Source organism: Microplitis demolitor, chromosome 7, assembly GCF_026212275.2.
Source record: "Microplitis demolitor isolate Queensland-Clemson2020A chromosome 7, iyMicDemo2.1a, whole genome shotgun sequence".
NCBI lineage: Eukaryota > Metazoa > Arthropoda > Insecta > Hymenoptera > Braconidae > Microplitis > Microplitis demolitor.
This window is the reverse complement of record NC_068551.1, coordinates 10,540,600-10,562,100: the sequence shown is the minus strand read 5'-3', so window position 1 is coordinate 10,562,100 and position 21,501 is coordinate 10,540,600. Positions and strand designations below refer to the sequence as shown.

The 21,501-nt window shown below is 32.1% G+C and overlaps 1 protein-coding gene across 1 annotated transcript in view; it reads right to left on the bottom strand.

Annotated features, from left to right (window-relative positions):
- Nucleotides 1–4,029: 4,029 nt before the first annotated feature.
- Nucleotides 4,030–21,501, bottom strand: part of LOC103569172 (hemicentin-2) — an 838,835-nt gene continuing 821,363 nt past the window's right edge. The window contains exons 7-9 of the mRNA XM_053740875.1: nt 6,363–6,509; nt 4,217–4,486; nt 4,030–4,111 (exon numbers count right to left, since the gene is read on the bottom strand). Coding sequence (XP_053596850.1) covers nt 4,044–4,111; nt 4,217–4,486; nt 6,363–6,509 — 485 coding nt within the window. The 3' untranslated portion in view covers nt 4,030–4,043. The remainder of the gene's footprint in view (nt 4,112–4,216; nt 4,487–6,362; nt 6,510–21,501) is intronic.

Below are 21,501 nucleotides of genomic sequence, written 5' to 3'. Positions count from 1 at the left end.
CTGATATTTAAACTTGTTTTCAAAGCAAGCGATCATTAAAAATTTCGTGTGTGGCATAGTTTAAAACACGAATACGAATACGAACACGAAAATACGATTTCAAACTTCAAATTTCGTCAATTTTAGAGGATGACTCACGCAACTAATCCCGCTTTAGTGTGACAGCGCCTTGTTCTATCTTCCTGTCACATATCCTATCAACTCTGCATTGTTGTTAAGACTATGCTCATTTTAATACCGAGTTTTCTTACCTATATATTACTATTTTGACTTGATAGTTTACTGTAGAAATAAATTTCCAATAAATTTAACTGAATAACAGTGTGAAATAGCGTTGACGTCGAAATCTATTATTTTTAATAATCCCCTGCAATAGGGAAGCACTGAGGATTATCAAAAAGTTTTCCAATATTCCACGTATTTCCTTCTTCGCTTATAGTTCAGAGTGAACAAGTGACGCACAAGCCATGTAATTTATGTGTGTCATTATTATCATAGAGTTTTTTTTTTTGTATTATCAAAAATTTTGGCAATCGTTTTTATTTACTTAACACTCACAATAAAAATTGATGGTAAAGCTTTTTATCATGGGTTGAAAAATAACTTGATCTCTTGTTTGCTATTGGCTGGAATTTTAGTTCACTATGAAGTACCAAAAAATGCCTTTTTAAGTGTTCCATGAACCAAACGAACTCGAATATTTCAATCGACTAGCATAAAGTCTCATCTTTTTTGGACTTTACTTGGTATTACTGTCACAGTGACGTTTAGAAAGTTGTAGTTGACATTTCAGAAAACTTCACGAGGTCAAGTAAGTTATTACAAATCTTATAATAAGGGTAAAGAACAATCTAGAAAAATATATTAAACTATGAAAATACATCGAGAAAAAAGACCGCTAGAGAACACGACCGAGGATTTATTTTTCTCTCTGACATAACTCTTGGCAATGAAATGAAATAGGATAGCTTAGAGTGTATATTTCTATCTTTATTTCATTCAGAATTTTTTTTTTTATCAATTATTCGATGGCATTTTATAACAATGTATGTTATATTATTTATAAACTTATGAAAATATTATTCAATTTAAGAGATAAATCAAAATATCATTGACAGGTTGCAATGAGAAAATGCAAAACATTTTGCGTAAGGATTTTAATAATAAAGAAATCCATTCTAATTTTATTCCTTTATTCCTACTACTTTTGTGACGTGAATAAGCGGTAAACAAATCCACTCAAAATGGAATTGTATTTAGCAGGCGAGATAATCGGTCGTCGCAAATTCAAGAATTTTCAGGGATCACTTTAACCTCAAAAAGGTTTTTTATATGAGTAGTCATATGCTATGCTACTATTGTTTTTTCCGTCTCGGATTTAACCGAACGATTGAGAACACTCGAGTGAATATTTCTCGCGTGACTTTTCGAATGAAAAGTAAAGAGGGAAAATAAAACATGAGAAAGGCAAAGAAAGAGAGAATAAATAACCAGCGGAAAACGAGTAGAAAGAGAAAGTAGTAACATTAAAATCTTTAAACTTGGCAAGCTTGATGATAAATCTTTGGATAATGCATAGTTTCTCGCTCCCTTGGCCTTGTTTAAGTATTTTAGGTCGTTAGAAACGAATGAGTGTGAAAGAGTGGGGAAAAGATTGTCAAACGAATCTCAGAGGACCCCCGTCTATTTTCCAATACGACACACTCCTAGCTCATTTAATTTTTCGCCTCCCTTGCCAATTCTTATTCGAACCGATGGAACTACCGTTGCAAAGAGCCTCCAATGCAATCACTTTTCTACAACACTGGGCTACTTTTGCCCCAAGGCTCTCGAAGCCTTCGACAATGTACTGAGCATGAAATTTATCACTGGAAGTGAGCTTTATGTATATATAACTGAAAAAAAAGAAAATAAATAAAAAGCATTGCGGATCTTTAGAAATTTATATTTCCCTCGTCCGGTGATATTTAACTGAAATTATCTAAACACTTCTTATTCAAGACGACAATTTATCCGAGTTTTTATTATACACACAGAAAAAAAAATCTTGACTCAAGAAAATTTTTCTTCAACTAAGAAAGTTTTCAATAGGTGAAATGAAAACCGAAAATCTCTCGAACAAAGTGAAATAATTTCTTGAATTTAAAATCTTGAATTCAGAAAAAAATTCTTAACTCAATATATATTCCATATTTGGTCCAATAATAGAATTACTTGTTTTAGAAACTTGCATTTCTTAGTATAATAAACATTTTTCTTAACCGGAGTATGTTACTTACTTTAACCAAGAAATAAAAATATTTAGTTCAAGAAAAATATACACTTAATTGAAAACTATGATGTTTTGAAAAAATAAACGGCACGAACTCGAACTAAAAATAAAGGGAGTTGGTTCAAAAAATTTAAACTCTTGGTTTAAGTATGGTGTACTTTTTCTGACCAATCACACGAAAAATCTCAAACCATGATTACTAGAGTCTCAAGCCAAGAAAGTTTTGTCTTGGATTCACTCATAGGTACTCCCTCCTTCGCACCCTAAGGAATGAATACTCCTTACTCTCTCTTTCTCACACTAGCGCAACAATTGGATTTTTAGTCCACATTTTTATTTTAAATAAATTAAAAGGTAAATAACTAAGTTACATTATTATAATAAATTAATTAATTAATGTAGTCAAACAATATTGAACAATTTCTCAATTTTTTTTTTTTTACAACTAAGTTGGTTTTTATTAAAAACTTTTTTATTTTTATGTCAAAATTCATTTATGAACGATTCATATGATCTGTTCAGTATTTTGGTGAAATGTCGAAACTAACATTTTTCTAAACTATTGGCGATAATATTTTTAATATAAATTCTGTGTTTAAGATTTAAAAATGTGACTGACCATAAGGCCAGTGTGGCTCACTATATGTAGGCAAAATAAATGTAGCCTAGCAGAGGCTAGCATGGCTAGTTGGTAGAGCTCTCGCGTGATGCTGAATCGATCTGGGTTTCATTCCTTCGTTAAATGATAATTGTTTTTCTTAATTTGTTTTATATGTTCAACTTATTGCGAAACTTGCCTATCCCTTATAAATGCTTTTGATAAAGTATTTATTTGCTTCACAGCATTGTTTGTAATATTTAAACAAAAAAAAAATTGTTTCAACAAAAAAATGACAAAAAAGAAATTTTTTTTAGCTCGATAAATTTATTTGCTCAATTTTAAGAAATTAATTTCTTGGTTGAAAATTTTTTTTTTGTTTACGACAAAAAAAAATTTCTTGGCCTAAGAAAGTTTGCTCTTGGTTTAAAAAATTATTTTTCTTAGCACAAAAACTTGCTTGTTTTAGCCCAAGACATTGTTTCTTGACTCGATAAGGTAACAGTTTTTAGACAAGAAAAAAATTTCTCTAGTTAAGAACAAACTTCCTTGGCTCAAGAAAGTTGGTTCTTGGTGTAAAAAATGATTTTTTATGGTTCAAAGACTTTTTCGTTTCAGCATAAGACATTTTTTCTTGACTCAAAAACAATCGTCAGCCAAGAAAGAAATTTGTTGAATTGAAAAAAAATGTTCTCGAACCAAAAAAATTTTTTTTGGATCAAGAAAGTTTTTTCTTGGTTTAAGGAATTTATGTTTCAGACTAAGAAAATTATGTCTTCCGTAAAGGAAAAAATTTCTTGATCCAAATGATTTCTTACTTCAATAAAGTAAGAAATTTCGTTTGGTTTAAGAAAAAAATTTCGAAGACATTTTATTTCTTGGTTCAAGATTTCCTTTTTTTCTGTGTACTGACTCCAATTCCACAAAAATTGTATAGAAATAAATGGCATTACACATTTGTGTGTTGACATCTTTCATCTTAGTACTAGACTACAGACATCCTATCTACCCGTAGCCTCTAAAGATTCTCATCAAATAAAAAAGACACCATCCTACTGATGTTTTTCATTCGAAACATCTCTATAACCATCATCAGTCAGATATACGAGCTCCGACCTTACTCGCATTTATTAGGTAAATACGCTTTGGTTTACCCTTGCTACTTTGCCTTACTCATGGTCTTGACGTCAAACGCACGAAGGCAAAGCAGACAAGATTGGAATAGTATGCATCACACGTTTCTGAAAATGACTCATTTTAACGCTTCTATATAAATTCAAGTAAATGCCTTTAGTAATGCCTTGATAATTTTTTTTTTTCATTACACCCAGTAAAATTAAACGTACCTGTAACTTTAATGTGATAAGGTAATTGGGCTCTCCAAGTGTCCTGTAATTTTTTGTCTGGTGCAACACAACGATACTCTCCAGCATCTTGATAAACTACTCGATTAAGAGCCAATGGTCCTGATCCAGCTGGATCCATTGCCGATCCATGACCCCAACAACCACCGTCGCATTCAAGTGTAACTGCGCCACCAATTTGCACCTCCATCTTTCTTGAGTCTGTCGCCTCTCCATTTAATGCTTCTGCTTCCATTTCTATATCTGGATTTGCTGTAACAATGAATTATTTAAATTAAACAAAAAAAGTTTACAGTAAATTTATAAAAAAAAGAAATGAATAAATAATTCTAAAGCAATTTAAATGTTTCAATTCATGACTTATAATATATTTTTTAAGATTAGGTCCTTGTATTAATATGACTTACGAGATTAACTGTAATCAATTTTACAAAAAAATATGATTATCTCGGTAAGTATCAACGTGTGCCCAAGAGTGTATAAGCCATCAGGTCTAAAGATCTAGGCTTTCATAACTTGAAAATTCTTGTAAACAGAGTCTCAGCCAAGAAATTAATGTCTGATGATCTTAAAGCATAGTCATTAAATGTATTATGTTTCTTCAGTTAACTCGAGCACGTGCCAAATCTTGGCTAGGTACACTGCGATCGTTGGCGTCGTTTCTACGTGATATGTATGTACATTGAGGCAAAGATAGGAAATATAGTGAATCATCTACGGCTCATCTTTGTCATCTATATGTCTCGAGTAAGTCCAGAAAATCCGGCAGTATATCGAGTCGACTGAGCACGTACTAAGGATAAACTTTGGCGTATAGTCTAGAATCTTTCGATCCTGGATATATTAACATTGCTTTCATCGTTGTCCTTCAACTAAATCTTTTCTCTCTCCTACAATCTACTTCATACTTTTCCTCAACTGAATTACGTCTAATCGTTTGATCTTCAAGTAAATGCGCTTTGTTCATAAGTACTTACAACCACTACAATAATGTTCTGGTGAGATTGTTATTTGGACAAAAATCGATAAAAAAAGAAAAAAGAAAAAAACAGCATGAACAAGAAAGGAGGAGGGAGGATTCAAATAAAAAGAAACTAAAGTATGGTGAAAGAGGATGAGAAAGGGGTTTACGCGAGCGTGTCGACCGGATGGCCGTGGTAAAAGAGGATGGAAGAGCGTTAGCTTCAAGACTCAAGAAAGAAGATAACAAAAATAAACGACTGGCAGAAAGAGTGTCTTGAAAAGTCTTTGAAATGCCGAGTGAACCCTACTGTACTCCTATTGCACTACAAAGAGCTCCGAGACATATAAAAGAGCAACACGCCAAGGATTTTCTTCAATTACTTGACGTTTGTAGCATCAAGGGCACTAACAAAATAGCAGTTATTATCGAGTGCATTATAATTTAAGCTAATGGAACGATGACAGACATTCAATGACCTATAAATCAACTTAGTGACTGTAAGCTTCACAGAGATTTCCAATCCCGGATCCTAGAGCATGTTAAATTGGGATAAGTAATCCGGTGGGTATTTGAACGCGATGCTGAACCATGTAATCGATGATTACGACAGTGAAGAGTAAGATAGAGGGAGCGATCTTTGGTTTATGGGCTCTCGAGCCGCTCAAATTGCGGAGAGATTAGGCGATCAGAAGCTGGTGTATACCCGGATCATCGTGGCAAGCGTTGACATAGGGGATACTACGTTTGGATAAGGCGTCGAGTGAGGGTAGAGTATAAAGAGAAAGGGCAGAGTGAAACCGAGAGAGGAGGAGAAATGATTAAGAGACAGGATGATACTTGGCGTCTGCGCCTAAAGCCAGATGGTTTCTGGTTGCTGTCATTAGTGCAGAGGAAATTTGCAAATTTTCGCTACGAGACATGAATAATGTTCGGACGACCTAGCGGTTTCCTTTCGTGACAAATCACTGTGGTTCCTCATTATTGAAAATATGAAGTTTCTGATCCAAAAAATTCGTTTGTCATTAGATTTTCGGAAATATAAGAAATCCATCTCATGTTTACTTAAATAGTACATACTTATTTACTTATAGTTTTTTTTTTTTGATCTTATACTCATGATAATTTTTTTCAGTATTAAAAAAGTTATGGTTGTTATAAACTTACCTCGAACAACAAGAAAGTATCCAATGCTTGAAAAAACGCCAAGAGTATGTCTGGTGTAACACTTGTACCAACCACTGTCGTTCCTGCTGATCTTAGTGTAGTTTAACCAACCATCGTCAGATTGTTCCACTGGTGGTGCTTCATTGTCTGCGACACAAGTTATATTATCAATATCATTTTTCAGAATGCCCCAAGCTGTCTCTCTTTGTACTTTAAGTTTTGGTTGGCTTATAAAACCTTTATTTTTATATTAATATTAGAATAAAAAAATATTTATAATGTGATACATCAAATACAAGATTTTTTAAATTAAGTACTTTGATGTATTATTGAATTGTGTATTCAAATTTCACGAAATCCCCATACATTTATAACAAGAATTATAAATAATAGGAAAAATCATTTTATTAACAGTAAAAATGTAAATTAAAGCGTATCTAAGCGTCACAGATCAATCGAAAGATGAACAAAAAATAAAAAAATGAGATTTACAATGTTCAATTCATTGTATTAACAGCAGTAAGGGTCAGTCTTCTGAAGACGGAGTTATTTTGTTATGGGTGATACAAAATAGTTTCGTGATTTGGCCAAAGTAAGAAAGTTTTTCTTGGGTTTGAAAACAAAAAGGATCACTTTTGATTGAAAAAAAAAAAAAAAAAAAAAAAAAAAACAATCAATTGCGGATCATCAGTGATCTGAATATTGAATAGATATCAAATAAAATAGTTGGCAAATATTTTTCAAGTTAGATGAATATGTTTTCACAGTGAATTTATCGCTAATAATTATTTTGATTTATAGAATTTTATTGGATTTCTTTCGAACAGTTTAAAGAATTCGTTATATTTTTAATTAATATAAATTTAAACAGAAGAATTTTTTTTATTATTTAATCCAGGGGTGTGAGAAAAATATTTAAATCGAAAAATGGTATTCGATTCAAATTTCGATCGTAATTATGACGAAAGTCTTGTTCAAAGAGATTAACTAATGTAGTTACGCTACTCTTGGCCAGTTTTCACTGTATATTTTTAGCCTAAGCAAACAATAATCGTGTATCTAACAATCATTCTATATTTTAAGTCTCTATATTACTTTCATAGTAGAGTGGGTATAATACGATTTGTCATACCGCAAATATAATGTTTAATTTTTGGGTAGGTTTTATCTCTTTGAACAAGGCTTTCGTCATAATTACAATCAAGCTTCGCTTGATGTAACAACCATAAGTCGTTTTGTTCTCGAAATCAACTAATATAGAAGTTCAGAGAATAAACATATAGTTCGAGAAAGAAATAGTAAAGAACGGTTCTTTTAATATTCTAGAAATGACTTAATACATTGATTCGAAAATCGGCTCTAGAATTTTACATAACGCGTCAAAAGCTACAAGGGCTATCTTAATCGGTTAATTCATTCGGGTGAAATCGTTGACAAAAGAATTTCGAAAATAAAATTTCACCTTATTTTTCGTGTATAGCACACATTGAACAAATGTTTCAAAAATTGCTCTAGAGTTTTGTCTTTAACAGTCTCTCGTAGTCAATGCATAATCGATTGTAATCGGTTTGTTAACTTAGGAAATATCGTCAACAACATGTGTCAACAATACATACCTGATTCGATATGAACAGACCTGATCAGGTCTGATTATGCCCAGTCATTTTTCATGTCTGATTAGACCTGAAGACTCATGCCCATTCATGTCTGATCAGGACTAATAATTTTTTCCTCAGACGTTAAAATAATTACGGTTTTCTGAATTCTCCTCGACGTCATGATCTAACTCAAAACTCCTTTTACTCTTCATTCTAATTAATTTTCTAATTATATTTTTTTCTGTATTTCTTTGCAAATCTTTGCATTCCATTCACAATAATCATAAGCAACAATTTAAGAGTCACTTGTTTTTTAACTTCCAGCTAAGAAAATTGCAAATTTTCAAGAATTCGGGAATGTTATTGTTTTTACCCCGATTTTCAAAAATCAAGTTTTCATCAGAAGTCGACGTTTTGACGTCCTAGGAAGCTATTCTAAAATTTTCTGAAAGATGCCTGTGTGCGCGCGTGAGCGCATGTGTGAATGTGCATGTGTGTGTGTGTATGTGTGTGTGGATATGAATCCCTTGTATCTTAAATAGGCTGAAATTTGGTCGATATTTTGCCGTCAGTTGAATCGGTCTGTTTTCGGCCGGTTTCGACCATATTGTCTTTTTAAAAATCAAATTATGGTACTTAAAAAAAATTTCATGTAACTCAAAACAGAACATAAAAAATTTCCAAGTTGTGGAACTTAAAAATCTATTTCAAAATTTTGAGAATAAAAAATATTAAATCAGTGATTTAAGTGATCAACACGACTAGTGAATTAATATAATTGAAAACTTATATATCCGATTATAAGATTTATGTGACCAGAAATATATTATTATTCATATTCATTTCTTTCTTTTATTTATCTCAGCCAAATACAATGTCATCTTTTCACCAATATAGTGAATGGAAAATTTTGATCAATTTTATACAATGTGAAAAAATCTGCATTTACTCTGTCACTTGAATTTCTGAGTTATGAACAAGTTACTCCGCATCCGTAGAGAAGGAGGAATGTTTTTTTTAGCGTATTTCGAAGTGACGCGGATCATATTTAAATCCGCATTCACTCCGGTCCGAAGGCTTACTCAAATAAATACTTTAATATATTTATAATTAAAAAAACTAACTGTTCATGATAAACATAATTATTTCAATAAATAATTGATTCAGGTACTAATAATTAAACATGAAAAATTATATTTTCAATTCATAAAATGTTTTAGTAACTCACTAAGTTATAATTTCATGTAAGACATAGTGAAATCATTGAATTATATAATAGTTATAGCGACATAATTTTAATGGAAATACAGGAGTACAATATAAAATTGTATTTCGTGGTATGATTGATGTAAGTCATATGACAGTTCGTGGCCGAGTGAAAATATTGTAATGAGTGAAAATGAAAAATCGATTTTTTTAACTTCATACGAATAAAATTATTCATTATTACCAGATTATGAGTTTAAACAATTACTTCTTATAAATATAGGGCATTCCACGCCAAATCGACCACTTTTTACCTGGACCCCTTTCGATTTGGCCGAAAATTTTTTTTCCTTTTGAACCTCATTAAAATCATTTTTCAGGAAATTTTCAAATTTTTTTACCCAACCCCAAAAAAAGTTATGAGTTTTCCAAAAATAAGGCTTTTACTTTTTCAAATAGCTTTTACTTCTTTAAAAATTGACTAATTGGGTGCTTTTTTTTTTTTTTTTTTTTTTTTTTTTCAAAATTTTGTTCTTTGAATTTACTCTTTAAAAAAAAAGACAAAAAAATTTTGAGATTATAAACTCTATGAAATTTTCAGCTTTTTTGAGAAAAACCATTATTTTCTTAAAGTTCGTCATTTTTTTTTTTTTTTTTTTTTTGTATTTTCTTAAAAAAATCTTCAAGTAATTCTGCAATTTTTTCCGCCAATCCCTAAGTGGGAGGACTTTTCCGTCTATTTTTTTTTTATCAATTGAAAAAAAATTTTGCCTAGTTGGGCTTATTTTACAAAACATCACTCTAGAAATTTTTGAGGATTTATATTCGACTTCAGAGTTTGAAAAAGTACTACAAAAGAATTAATTGAAAGTAGTAATCCTCGGAAAAATTACGATTTTTTTTAAAAAAGTCAAAAAAAATTGAAGATATCTAGAAATAATTTTATGTTAATTTTTCCGAAACCAACACCTGAATAAAAAAAAAAAAAATGATAAAACAAACCAAATGGCAATTGTTCAATTTTTCGAACGCTGAAGTCGAATATATATCCTCAGAAATTTCCAGAGTGATGTTTTTTAAAATAAGCCCACCTTAACAAAAATTTTTTTTTTCAATTGATAAAAAAAAATAGAAGAAAAAGTCTGCCCACTCTTTGAATAGCGGGAAAAATTGCAGGATTAATTGAAGTTTTTTTTGAGAAAATAAACAGAAAATTAAAAAATATCGAACTTTAGAAAAGTAACAGTTTTTCTCAAAAAAGCCGAAAATTTGTTAGAGTTTATCATCTTAAAATTTTCTTGTGTTTTTTTTTAAAGAGTACATTCAAGGACAAAAGTTGGAAAAAAAACGACTCAATTAGTCAATTTTTGAAGAAGTAATAGCTATTTGAAAAAATAAAAGCCTTATTTTTGGAAAACTCATAACTTTTTTTGGGTTTGGGTAAAAAAATTTGAAAATTTCCTGAAAAATGATTTTAATGAGGTTCAAAAGGAAAAAAAATTTTCGGCCAAATCGAAAGGGGTCCAGGTAAAAAGTGGTCGATTTGGCGTGGAATGCCCCATATATATGTAAAGAAAGCTCGTAATTATTACGTAGTCAATATAAATGTCTGAATATGAAACATCTAACCTCAATATGCAAAATCTCGACAACGGTTGGCCCCATCACTTCCTGCTGTTCTCGAGCTATAAGAGCTCGAAAATATTACTATAAATACATTTTCGAGCTTGAAAATACATTTGTTTCTTTTTTTCATGAGCTTTTATAGCTCTAATGGGTAACGTTTTATGCTAAAGTTTAAAAATTTAGAGTCCAAAATAATTAATGAATAAGCGTTTTTTCTATATTTATGTACAAGAATGTTCAATAATTAGTTCAAAAATAAATATTTACGTGATACGTTGTATCTACATCGTGTAAGTGTATTGTGATACGAGCGAACATGATGGTTTTTAAGCAGTCACTTACAATGGTGTACATAATGAAGAACATATTAGTTTTGAGTAATATTGTTTAGTAATTATGATGTTATTCAATGAAAAAAGCAGATATAGATTTTACATTTATTATTTCATCGATAATATCTCTCGAACGGATTATCTGATTGGGACGTTTTTGGCAGCAATCAAATGGTCTTATCGAGTTTTAGAGCTTAGTAGATTTTGAAATTGATCGATTCGATAGTTTCTAGAATATTCACGAAAAACAAAAAAAAACGATGTTTTTTCATTCTTTCGTCGATGATATCTTTTGAACGGATTATCCGGTTGAGACGGTTGAGGTAGCCATCGGAGCTTTTTATTAAGTTCTCGAGCTGATAAAATTTTGTGAGTAATTGGTTCAGTCGTTTCGACGATATTTGCAAAAAACCGTTTTCTACTATTTCTTCAGAACGGATTATCTGATTGAGACGTTCTTGGCGGCAATCGAAAGCTTCCATCGAGTTCTAGAGCTAATAAGATTTTGGAATCGATCTATCTGACAGTTTCCAAAATATCCAAAAAAAACGAAAAGAAAATCTGGGCATCGGTTGGGCCTGCGGACCAGCCTCGGAACTTCCCGCTGTTTTCAAGCTCTAAGAGCTCGAAAACATTGGTATAAATGGATTTTCAACCTTTTGTATTAAAATTGAAAAAGTTAGAATCCAAAATAATTAATATATAAGCGTTTTGTACAAATTTATTGACAATTATGTTCAATAATTAGCTCAAAAATAAGTCTACGTGATATCGTGTAAGTATATTGCGGTACGAGCGAACATGATGGTTTTTAAGCAGTCACTTCCAATGACTTACATAAAGAAGAACATATTAATTTTGAGTAATGTTGTTCAGTAATTAAGATGTTATTCAATGAAAAAAGCCGATACAGATTTAATATTCATCATTCCGTCAACGATATCTCTCGAATGGATTATCTAATTGGGACGATCTCGGCAGCAATCGAATACTTTTAACAAGTTCTAGAGCTGATTAGAATTTGGAATTGGTCGATTCGATAGTTTCTGAAATTTTTTTTTTTCGTATTTCTTAAATATCTCAGAGTCTATTCGACTAAGTGATCTAAGATTTTCTGGAAATCTAAGTTTAGACGGAATTTTTCGAATGCCGCAAGAACTATCGAAATCGGTTCATTCATTTAAAAGATATGAAATTTTTACATCCGTACACACACACATACACACATACATACATACATGCAGACATATCTTTGAAAATGTCAGACTAGCACTCTAGCACCTTCAAATGTCGATATATGATGAGACCCGATTTTTGAAAATCGGAGTGAAACCAAGAACTTCCCGAATTTTTTTAAAATCGTCGATTTTCTCAGCGGGAAGGTAAAAAAATTTTTTTTTTTTCCGTATTTCTTAAATATCTTAGAGTCTATGTGACTAAATGATCTAAAACTTTTTTTCAGAATGAAATATACTTCAGGGGATTAAAGAAATAGAAAATCATTCACTCCCCGACCAGAATTTTTTCCTGATTTGCCTGATGTACCATAAGGACCTTGTCAGGTTAATATTAGGTTTACCTTATTAGGGCAAACCTGAAGAGTTCCTTATTAGGACCTTGTCAGAATATCCTCATTCAAAAACAAGTTATTTGCCATCGGGTCAACCTGACGAGTTCTTTCTCAGGACCTCATCAGGATATCTTTATTCAAAAAAATCTAGGCGTCGGTTGGCCGTGCAAGCCAGCCATAAAACCCCCCGCTGTCTTCGAGCTCAAAGAGCTCGAAAACATTAGTGTGAATATATTTTCGAGCTCTTCGAGCTCGAAAATACTGTTGCATTTAATTGTTTTTTATAAGCTTTGCAAACTCTATCAAGTTACGTTTTATGCTAAAGTTTGAAAATTTAAAAATCGAAAATCATCGACAACGAAGAGGTTTTTAAATTTGTATTCTCGGTTATGTTCAATAGAATAAATGTATTGAGGAAGAAATCAAAGCCATTGATTAAAATCAAAATTTAAATGAGTTTTGACTCAGGTCAAAGCAATAATATATAGAATATCCAAAAAAAAAATTAAAAACTGTGTTTTTACAATTTTTATGTTGATAATATGGTTTAAACTAAAGAACAAGTTAAGCGAAATTATATGATGATCAAAACAGACCATAAAAAGTAAGAGTTGATATCATTTCCGACAAATTATAGGATATTATATTATGATTTATCCAGAAAAAATATTATAAAATGTCATTTTTTTCAATTTTTCAACGCTGATATCTTTTGAACTAATTAACCGATTTCGACGTTTGAGGCAGCAATCGACGCATCTTATCTAGTTCTAGATTTGGTTAGATTTAAAAAATATTCGACTTTGTCGTTTCAAAGATATTCATAAAACACCGTTTTTCAGCGTATTTCCTCTGACGATATCTCGTAAACTAATGAAGCGATTTTGATGTTCGACGTGGCAATCGACGCGTTTAATCGGATTTCAGAGTTGATTAAATTTTGAAAACGTTGTATTTAGTCGTTCAAAGATATTCGTGAACGACTGATTTTTAATTTTTCTTTCTCCGACACTATCTCTCGAACGCGTAAGTCGATTTTGATATCCAATGTGGCGATCGGCGCGTCTTACTAAGTTCTAGAGCTGATAAGATCTTGATCCTTCGAGTTGTTTCTGAAAAGTTAAAAAAGAAACTACAAAAAAAAATTTTTTTTTCGTAATTTTCAATCATCATTGGAACTACTAGATCAAGAGATCCGAAATTTTCGCAAGACCGATTTAAATCGGTTAAAGAGTTTAAAAGTTATGAATGGTTCACACACACACACACACACACACACACACACACACACACACACACACACACACATGCGCGCACGCGCGCGCGCATACATACAGCCACTCAGACATCATTCTCAAAATAATCAGAATAGTTTCCTAGGACCTCAAAATGTTGACATCTGATGAAAACTCGATTTTCGAAAATCGGGGTGAAAATAATAACTTCCCGAATTTTTGAAAATTTTTTATTTTCTTAGCGGGAAGTTAAGAAAGTCTTCGTTTACAAAAAGGTAAGGTGAATGATCGCGAAATTAAAAAATAAAAATTAATATACAAAAACCGTGTTGTAAATCATTGAGATATTTTGTTATTAAGGTATCCAATCATCTAATAAAAAATTTTTCATTTGTAGGTCAAACCTGTGAATTTTCCACAAATGCTTATTTTTACAACTATTAAAATTATACTACGTGAGAATAAAAGCAAGTATGACTTGGCAACATGGTTATTTGATCATTTATCGGTTACTCGTTCGTACTAGGAGGCGTAGCATCGCTTTTCAACTTCATCGTCATTAAATTATTTTTTCATGCTATTTAAAATTTTTTTTTTTACGTTTAAATTCCATTAAAATTTTGTAAAATGTTTCATTGAGGTATGCTAATTTTTTCAAATTTATTTATAGTCATAATTATGGGAAAAAAATTAAAATACAAAAAAGGTGGTGTCGCGCTCATTGAGTGAGTGACGAGGAGTTAACTCAAGCTGCTGTTTAGCAATTAATCAATAGCGTTTTGTTTTAAAGATACCAAAATATACCATTTCTACATTTTATTTGGTAATCGATTTGTTTTCATTGAGTTTGAGAGCTAAATAGTGTAGTATCAATGGGCTCAGTCGTTTCATAGATATTTGTAAAAAAAAAAAAACGTTTTTTATCATTTCTTACTCCCATGATATTTCTTAGAGAAATGATCTGATTTTCATGTTTGAAGTAGCAATTGACCCGTTTTAATAAAATTTATAGCTGATCAGTTTTGGAATTGTTTAGTTTAGTTGTTTCAAAGATATTCGCGAAAAACTGTTTTTTATCATTTTTTTCCCCAACGATATCTCTTGAACAAATTAACTGATTAAGCTGGTTGAGGGGGAAATCGACGCATTTTATTGAGTTTTAGAGCTTATTAGATTTTGAAATTGATCGTATAAGTCGTTTCTAAGAAATCGATAAAAAAAAATTCTTTTTTCGTAATTTGCCAATATTCGCGAATCTACTAGATCAAATGATCTAAAATTTTCAGAAAAGGTGATGTCCAATAAGATCTTCTTATTGCCTCCTTAATCATCCAAATTGGTTCATTAGTTAAAAAGTTATAAAGAGTGTACATACTGAGACAAATCGCTTTTTTTCTTTGCCATTTTTAACCAGCAGCCACCAGAATTCGCGGGTTGAACCCTGGCTTAGGCTGGCCTCTAACAAAATTTTTATTTATCTGGACAGAGCAATGGGCTGAGGTTCTTGCAAAGCAAAGACCCGCACTTATTCAAACTCGGCAACGTCTATTGAAACTCATTAAACTACGTCACGGCTTATTACTTATCAATAAATTTCTTATTGTTGATAGACTTATCATTTCTTACTTAATTAATAATGCTCTTTTATAAACTATTTAATAATTCTTACCAGTAACAGAGGATAATAAATAAGATGAATAGTGATCGATAGAGTAAAAATAATTAATCAGAAAATACAAGTTAATTGCCAATTATAATAAAGTTCAGTTACTTACAATAAACGCTTCCACAAATAACAATATCAGGAGTGTCCTGGTATACGCCGAATATACAATATTCCTCCACGTGGAATGGCGCAGTTATTACACAGAATTTATTATTTAATTTTATAATATTTTATGATGCGAGTGGATCGCCGATAACGTACAGTAATGATTTATTAAACTTGATTTATAATAATTAATAAGAAATAATAAAATAATATTGCAAGTAAAATTGCCACAATATTAATAGAAAATATCGCAATTTAATTAGTACAAAATAATTAGCGCAATTTGACAATAAAAAGAACACGTCTAAGCGCTAGTTGATCCAGGATCGAAGTGATTGACCGATAATTGAGGGCCTAGGACTCGCCTCTGAACTCTGTCCCCACTTCAACTTTTCGGACATGCGTCAACGTGAAAAATGAGTCATGTGACCATGGCACTATGACGTACAAAACTCAGACGGCAACGAGACAGAGAAAAACGGGAACCGCAAGGCTGAGGACGACGAAGACAATTCACATTGTCTCAATACATACATACACACATACACACAGATGCTGACACATCATTCAGTAAATAGTGGGAATAGCTTTCTAGGACCTCAAAACATCGACATCTGATGAAATTTCGATTTTCGCAAATCGAGGTGAAAACAATAACTTCCAGAATTTTTCGAAAATCATCGATTTTCGTAGCGGGAAGTTGAAAAAATTATTCAATCCTTTCGAATATTTTATTTTCAGGCTAAAAATTAAAAAAAGGACAAATGAATGTTATATAAAAATCACGTCAATCATTGCAGCACGGATTTTTTACTTCTTCATCAGTTATTCTTTGACATCATAATGAATGTAATATTGACACTTACAAGATCATATATGTATGTCAGTGCAGTGGACAGCATCAAGGACTTTGTAATCCTGATGAGGATTCGATGAGGATATCCTGGCAAGGACCTCTGGTGACATAGGTCTTTAGCGTTACATACACGTCAGTTCCTCCTCAGAATACCCAGATCTGGACCTTATTGGAAATAAGGTTAACCTGATAAGGATCTCGTCAGGTCCTTATGAAAATTTCTAGTTGGGGCCACGCACATAGCGTATTCATTCCGCGTTTACTCCGCAAATTTTTCACAGTGTAGGCATTAAACCGATACAAAAAACCGACTACTTTTTTTATCAAGGGCATACACTCAAAAGTTTCAGTAGAATAAAAGAATATACCAGTTAAAATTTGAGCCCTTGATATTAACATTAAGTACTCCCTGATTGCGATTTTCTATTCCTCATTCAAATAACATGGAAAAAAAAAATTTCAAGTTTAGAATTTTCTATCTCTTTCTGTTTCTTTCGATTTTTGGATAAATCCATCTGTTTAAAAGTTATTTGAGCTTCAAGTCAAATTTATAGTAAATTTCGAAATCTTTTTACTTTTACAGTGAAATTATCAGAATAATTACAAAATGTCCTAAGACCTTTTTTGTAGATAATTTTATTTCCTTCAAGTTATCTTAGATAAAGTTTTTCAAAATTCCGCATTGTTTTATAGTTATTTTTATTGTAATGTTAATATCTTAAAATCGATCCAAACACTATTTTTTTTAAGAGATTTACGTTAAAATAGTAATAACTAGAAAGCGATGTAGAACTATAAAAAACTTCTTTGAAGATAAGTTGTAGGAAATGAAATTGTCTACAAAAAAATGTCTATTACATTTTGTAATAAGTCTAATAGTTTTGCTGGAAAAGTAAAAAGATCTCGAAATTCACTATAAATTCGACTTGAAGCTCAAATAATTTTTGAACATATGGATTTATCAAAAAAGTGGAAGAAACATTTTGTAACAGGGTGAATTAGTAAGTCTTGAAAATTTAAATATTCGACTTTGGAATTTGTTTACTGTCGATAACCGGTCAACGAACTCGTAAATTGTGGGTTAGTGACACGACTAGTCACCGGGTGTCGCATGGATCACTTAGACCTGAACATTCGTCACTTCCCTAAGTTAAGAAAAGTAGAAATAAGTTTCCGGGGAGTGAACGAAAGTGGAATACGGTATATCTAAGACGGTGGAACGTGAAAATCACGAGAGTTAGTCGGACGACTGAAGTGTCCGGACGCACATTAACAAAAGGTAATTATTTAAGTCCACGCCCACTTCACGTGGAACGAGATGATCTCTTAATTATTAATTAAAATTTTATTACCAGGCTCTCAGAAGCCATTCGTTTAATTAAGTTATATTATATACATATTCTAATGCGTACTGTTCATTGACAGATTAACAATACAATTATAATCATTGGCGCGAAGAGGCAACCATTCAAGGGTGAAAAAATCTAACAACGCCGAACCAACGAAAATTGGGAGAGCTAAGCACGAGCCACAGAAACGAAGCAGAACATCAGCTACAACTCATCGTTTGGTTGCTGGAAAATAATTAGAAGTAATTTATAATTAATTAAGCCCCTCGATTAATTTTATTAATTGGCCGAATTAATTATAATAAATTACTTAATATCTTTCTGTTGGTTAAGCGTACATAACAGGTAGTCTCAGGCTCGTCAGCCGTTTTAATCACATGTCGAGCCTCAGGTTATCGAAAGTTGTCGTGTCACTCTTATCCACCATCTTGTCCGTTACTCTGTAAAATTTTATTCAAGGCTTTTTGGCCAAAAGAAATAAATTTTCCGCGTATATAATCCGGAAAATAAATTCATTAATTTCATTATTAATTTATCAATTTATCCCAGGCTTGTCAGCCGTTATAAATTAATTGTACGTTTGCGTCAAAAGATTGATTCAATTTATTCCGTCGGCCGAGTCAATCATTAATTAAATAATTTACTCAATTTTCCGTCCGTAAATGCAGGCCCTGGTGACGCCAACTCACTGGCCAAATTTCTAGTCAATTCATGAACACATTGTAGTCGTAAAATTAATAATAAATAATTTTAAATTAGTTAAATAAAATTCCAAATAAAATAAATTAGAGTTGTAAAAAGACACTAGAAAATTGTGATAAATTGTTATTGAGTAAATTAAGAAAAACGGATTATTTTGTCGTAAAGCGAGTTAATATATAATGATTACAAAAGAAATTAATTAGTGGAAATTTATCAGTCAAAAGTTAATTAATAAATAATGTAAATAAAATAAAATTAATCAATTAACAAATGTAATCAAGTGAGTTAAAGTAATTAGTAAAATTGTAATGAGAATAAATTAATGTGGGAATTTTACATTGAAAATTTAGAGGCATAGAATTTTGAGCGAAAAAAGATATTTATTATATTGATAGTATAAAACGAAGCAAATTTTTAAAGTAGAGTCAATTTAATGTAAAGTAAAGAAACTGTGGCTGTGATCTAGGTCCAGAGGACAAATTAAGTTAGATTAAGGGTAGATCCAGAGGATACTTTTAAGGTGAAATTTAGTTAACGTCCAGGAGACGATATTAATAGGTATCAAGGTTAATGTTCAGGGAACAAAATATTAAGTTTTAACGACCGGTGAACGGTCTTTAAACGTGTGTGTGAGTGTGGTAACGTCCGGGAGACGCTTAAAAAATTAGTTTGCCATAAAAAAAATTAGTTTGTCATATGAAAAGTTAATTGTCAAAAGGGGAAAATAAAGGAAAAGCAAGGTGCTAATTAATTAAAATATAAAATAATTGTATCTATGATTTATTCCAGCCTATTTCATCATTCCTCTCCTCTCTCACAAAATATTACAACCGACCCTGATTGATTAATTCAATTACAATAAATTTAATAACATCCAGTTCTGGAAGGCCGAGTTCATCTTCCAGTGGCGCCCTTATATTCGACTATAATACTAAGGTGCGACTAGACTTGACAAGGAAAACTCCTCTGTTATAATTTTCTGTAAGGCATTAAATTCCCTTCAAAATTGTATCCTGGGTTTATTTGTACAATAAGCAATTACCGAGGTATAATATTACGAAGTTAAAAATTTTTTTTTCCCATGTTGCTTAAATGGGAAATAGAAAATCGCAATCAGGAAATACTTAAGGACGTTCCCACCAAGCAGTCATGCTCAATTTTAAAGACGATTCTTCCTATGTTAAGTTATATTAATAAAATGAAAACTAGTTGAGGTACAGTGCACTTTTTCGCTTGCTCCCACATGCGCAGAAGTCCAAAAATATTCTCATTGCGTCGATTCTCCAATCTGGCAACATGATTATTTTTCTCTGCTTGTTCTTATGTGGAGACGAGTGTCATAGAATTGAAATTTTTTGAAAAATTCTTAAAGGTTACTTTTTTATTGGTGATTGTAAATGAATATTTATCAAAAAAAAAAAAAATTGGTGCTAAAATTACCAAAGCCTTAACAAGTATGTCTGAGACTAAAAGAAAAAAAATTAAGAAGAAATTCATGAAACAGCTCAACGTGAAATTCCAGATTTCAAACTTCCCGTCCAGTCTAACGTTGCCAAGTCGTTATCTTTCACGATTCAAGCAATGACAGAAAATTCGAAAACTGTTAAGAGTAGCTAAATAGCATTTTTTACAACAGAATAAAACCGCTTGTTTTTTTTTACTTTTACAGAAACATATTGGTGATATCTTCAATTAATGATTTTCATTTTTTTAAAACAATCGTAAGAAAATTTTTATTTTTATTTGTGAAAACGTGTGCTACAACACTGATCGAGGTAGGGTTCACATGTTAAATATGCAAATTTAAATATTCAATAATTACAAGTTTAGTACCGCAAGGGCTGTTTTGAAAAATTTCTACGCATAAAGGATACTTAAAAGTATGTGAATTCAAAATTTCAGGAAGATTGTAAGAAGATTTCGGTAGGAACGTCCTTAATATTAAGGGCTCAAATTTTAACAGGATTCTTCTCTTATCTTACTGATACGTTGCGTGTGTGTCCTTGAAAAATAAAAAATAGTCGAATTGGTAATTGGCAAAATAGCCCCGAAAAAAACAGCTCCGGAAAAAATAGACCCGGAAAAAATAAACGCGAAAAAAATAGACCCGTCAAATAAATTTTTCACGCTTTCTAACACCTAAAATATCTGTCTCTGGCGATCCCCCATCCATCGAGCGAGTAGAAGCTTTCTGGTTCGAGTTGTTTGGTGATCAACCGAACGTGAATCGTGACACTCTAGCTCTAAACAACTTTGAAGCATTTTGTCGAAAACACCACAACGACAATGCTGATCAAAAGAGAGCCCCAAAGTCAGCGTGGAAGGAGTTCATTTAGCTTGGAATAATTGTTAGAACTGAACTGCTCTGGGCCCGGATGGCATTAACTTATTTTGAAGGAAGAAACTAACTTCTACCCATGGTTATCTAGCCTGGATGCCCACGGTGCATGTTGTGCGGCCAGCGGGGATTTTGTTCACCCCGTGACACATTGTGGGCAATGTAGGTCAGTCTTCCACCTGCTGACCTCTTAATCGCACTACAGACTTTACGAAGGGTTAACTCCCCAACGTGAAGTCACACTGAGTACAAGACGATACTGAACGCGGAAGTGCACCCCACAACCGACCCTTCTTGGATGAGGGCTATCCACTAGCTGGGCGAAGTAACGAGATTCCGAATGATGACGACCTCAAAAACAACGGGCTCTAATTAGGTGGACGAAGGAATTATGAGCCGAACTCTTGATGTGCTACCATAGAAGTGAACCGGAGGGGAGAGGCTACATAGCTAGGATGCATGCTCTCTGGAGTGATATGCATCCTAACCCTATCCATTTTTCACAACAACATCTACGTGATTATGCCACTCATCTCCGGCAAACACAAAGATCAAT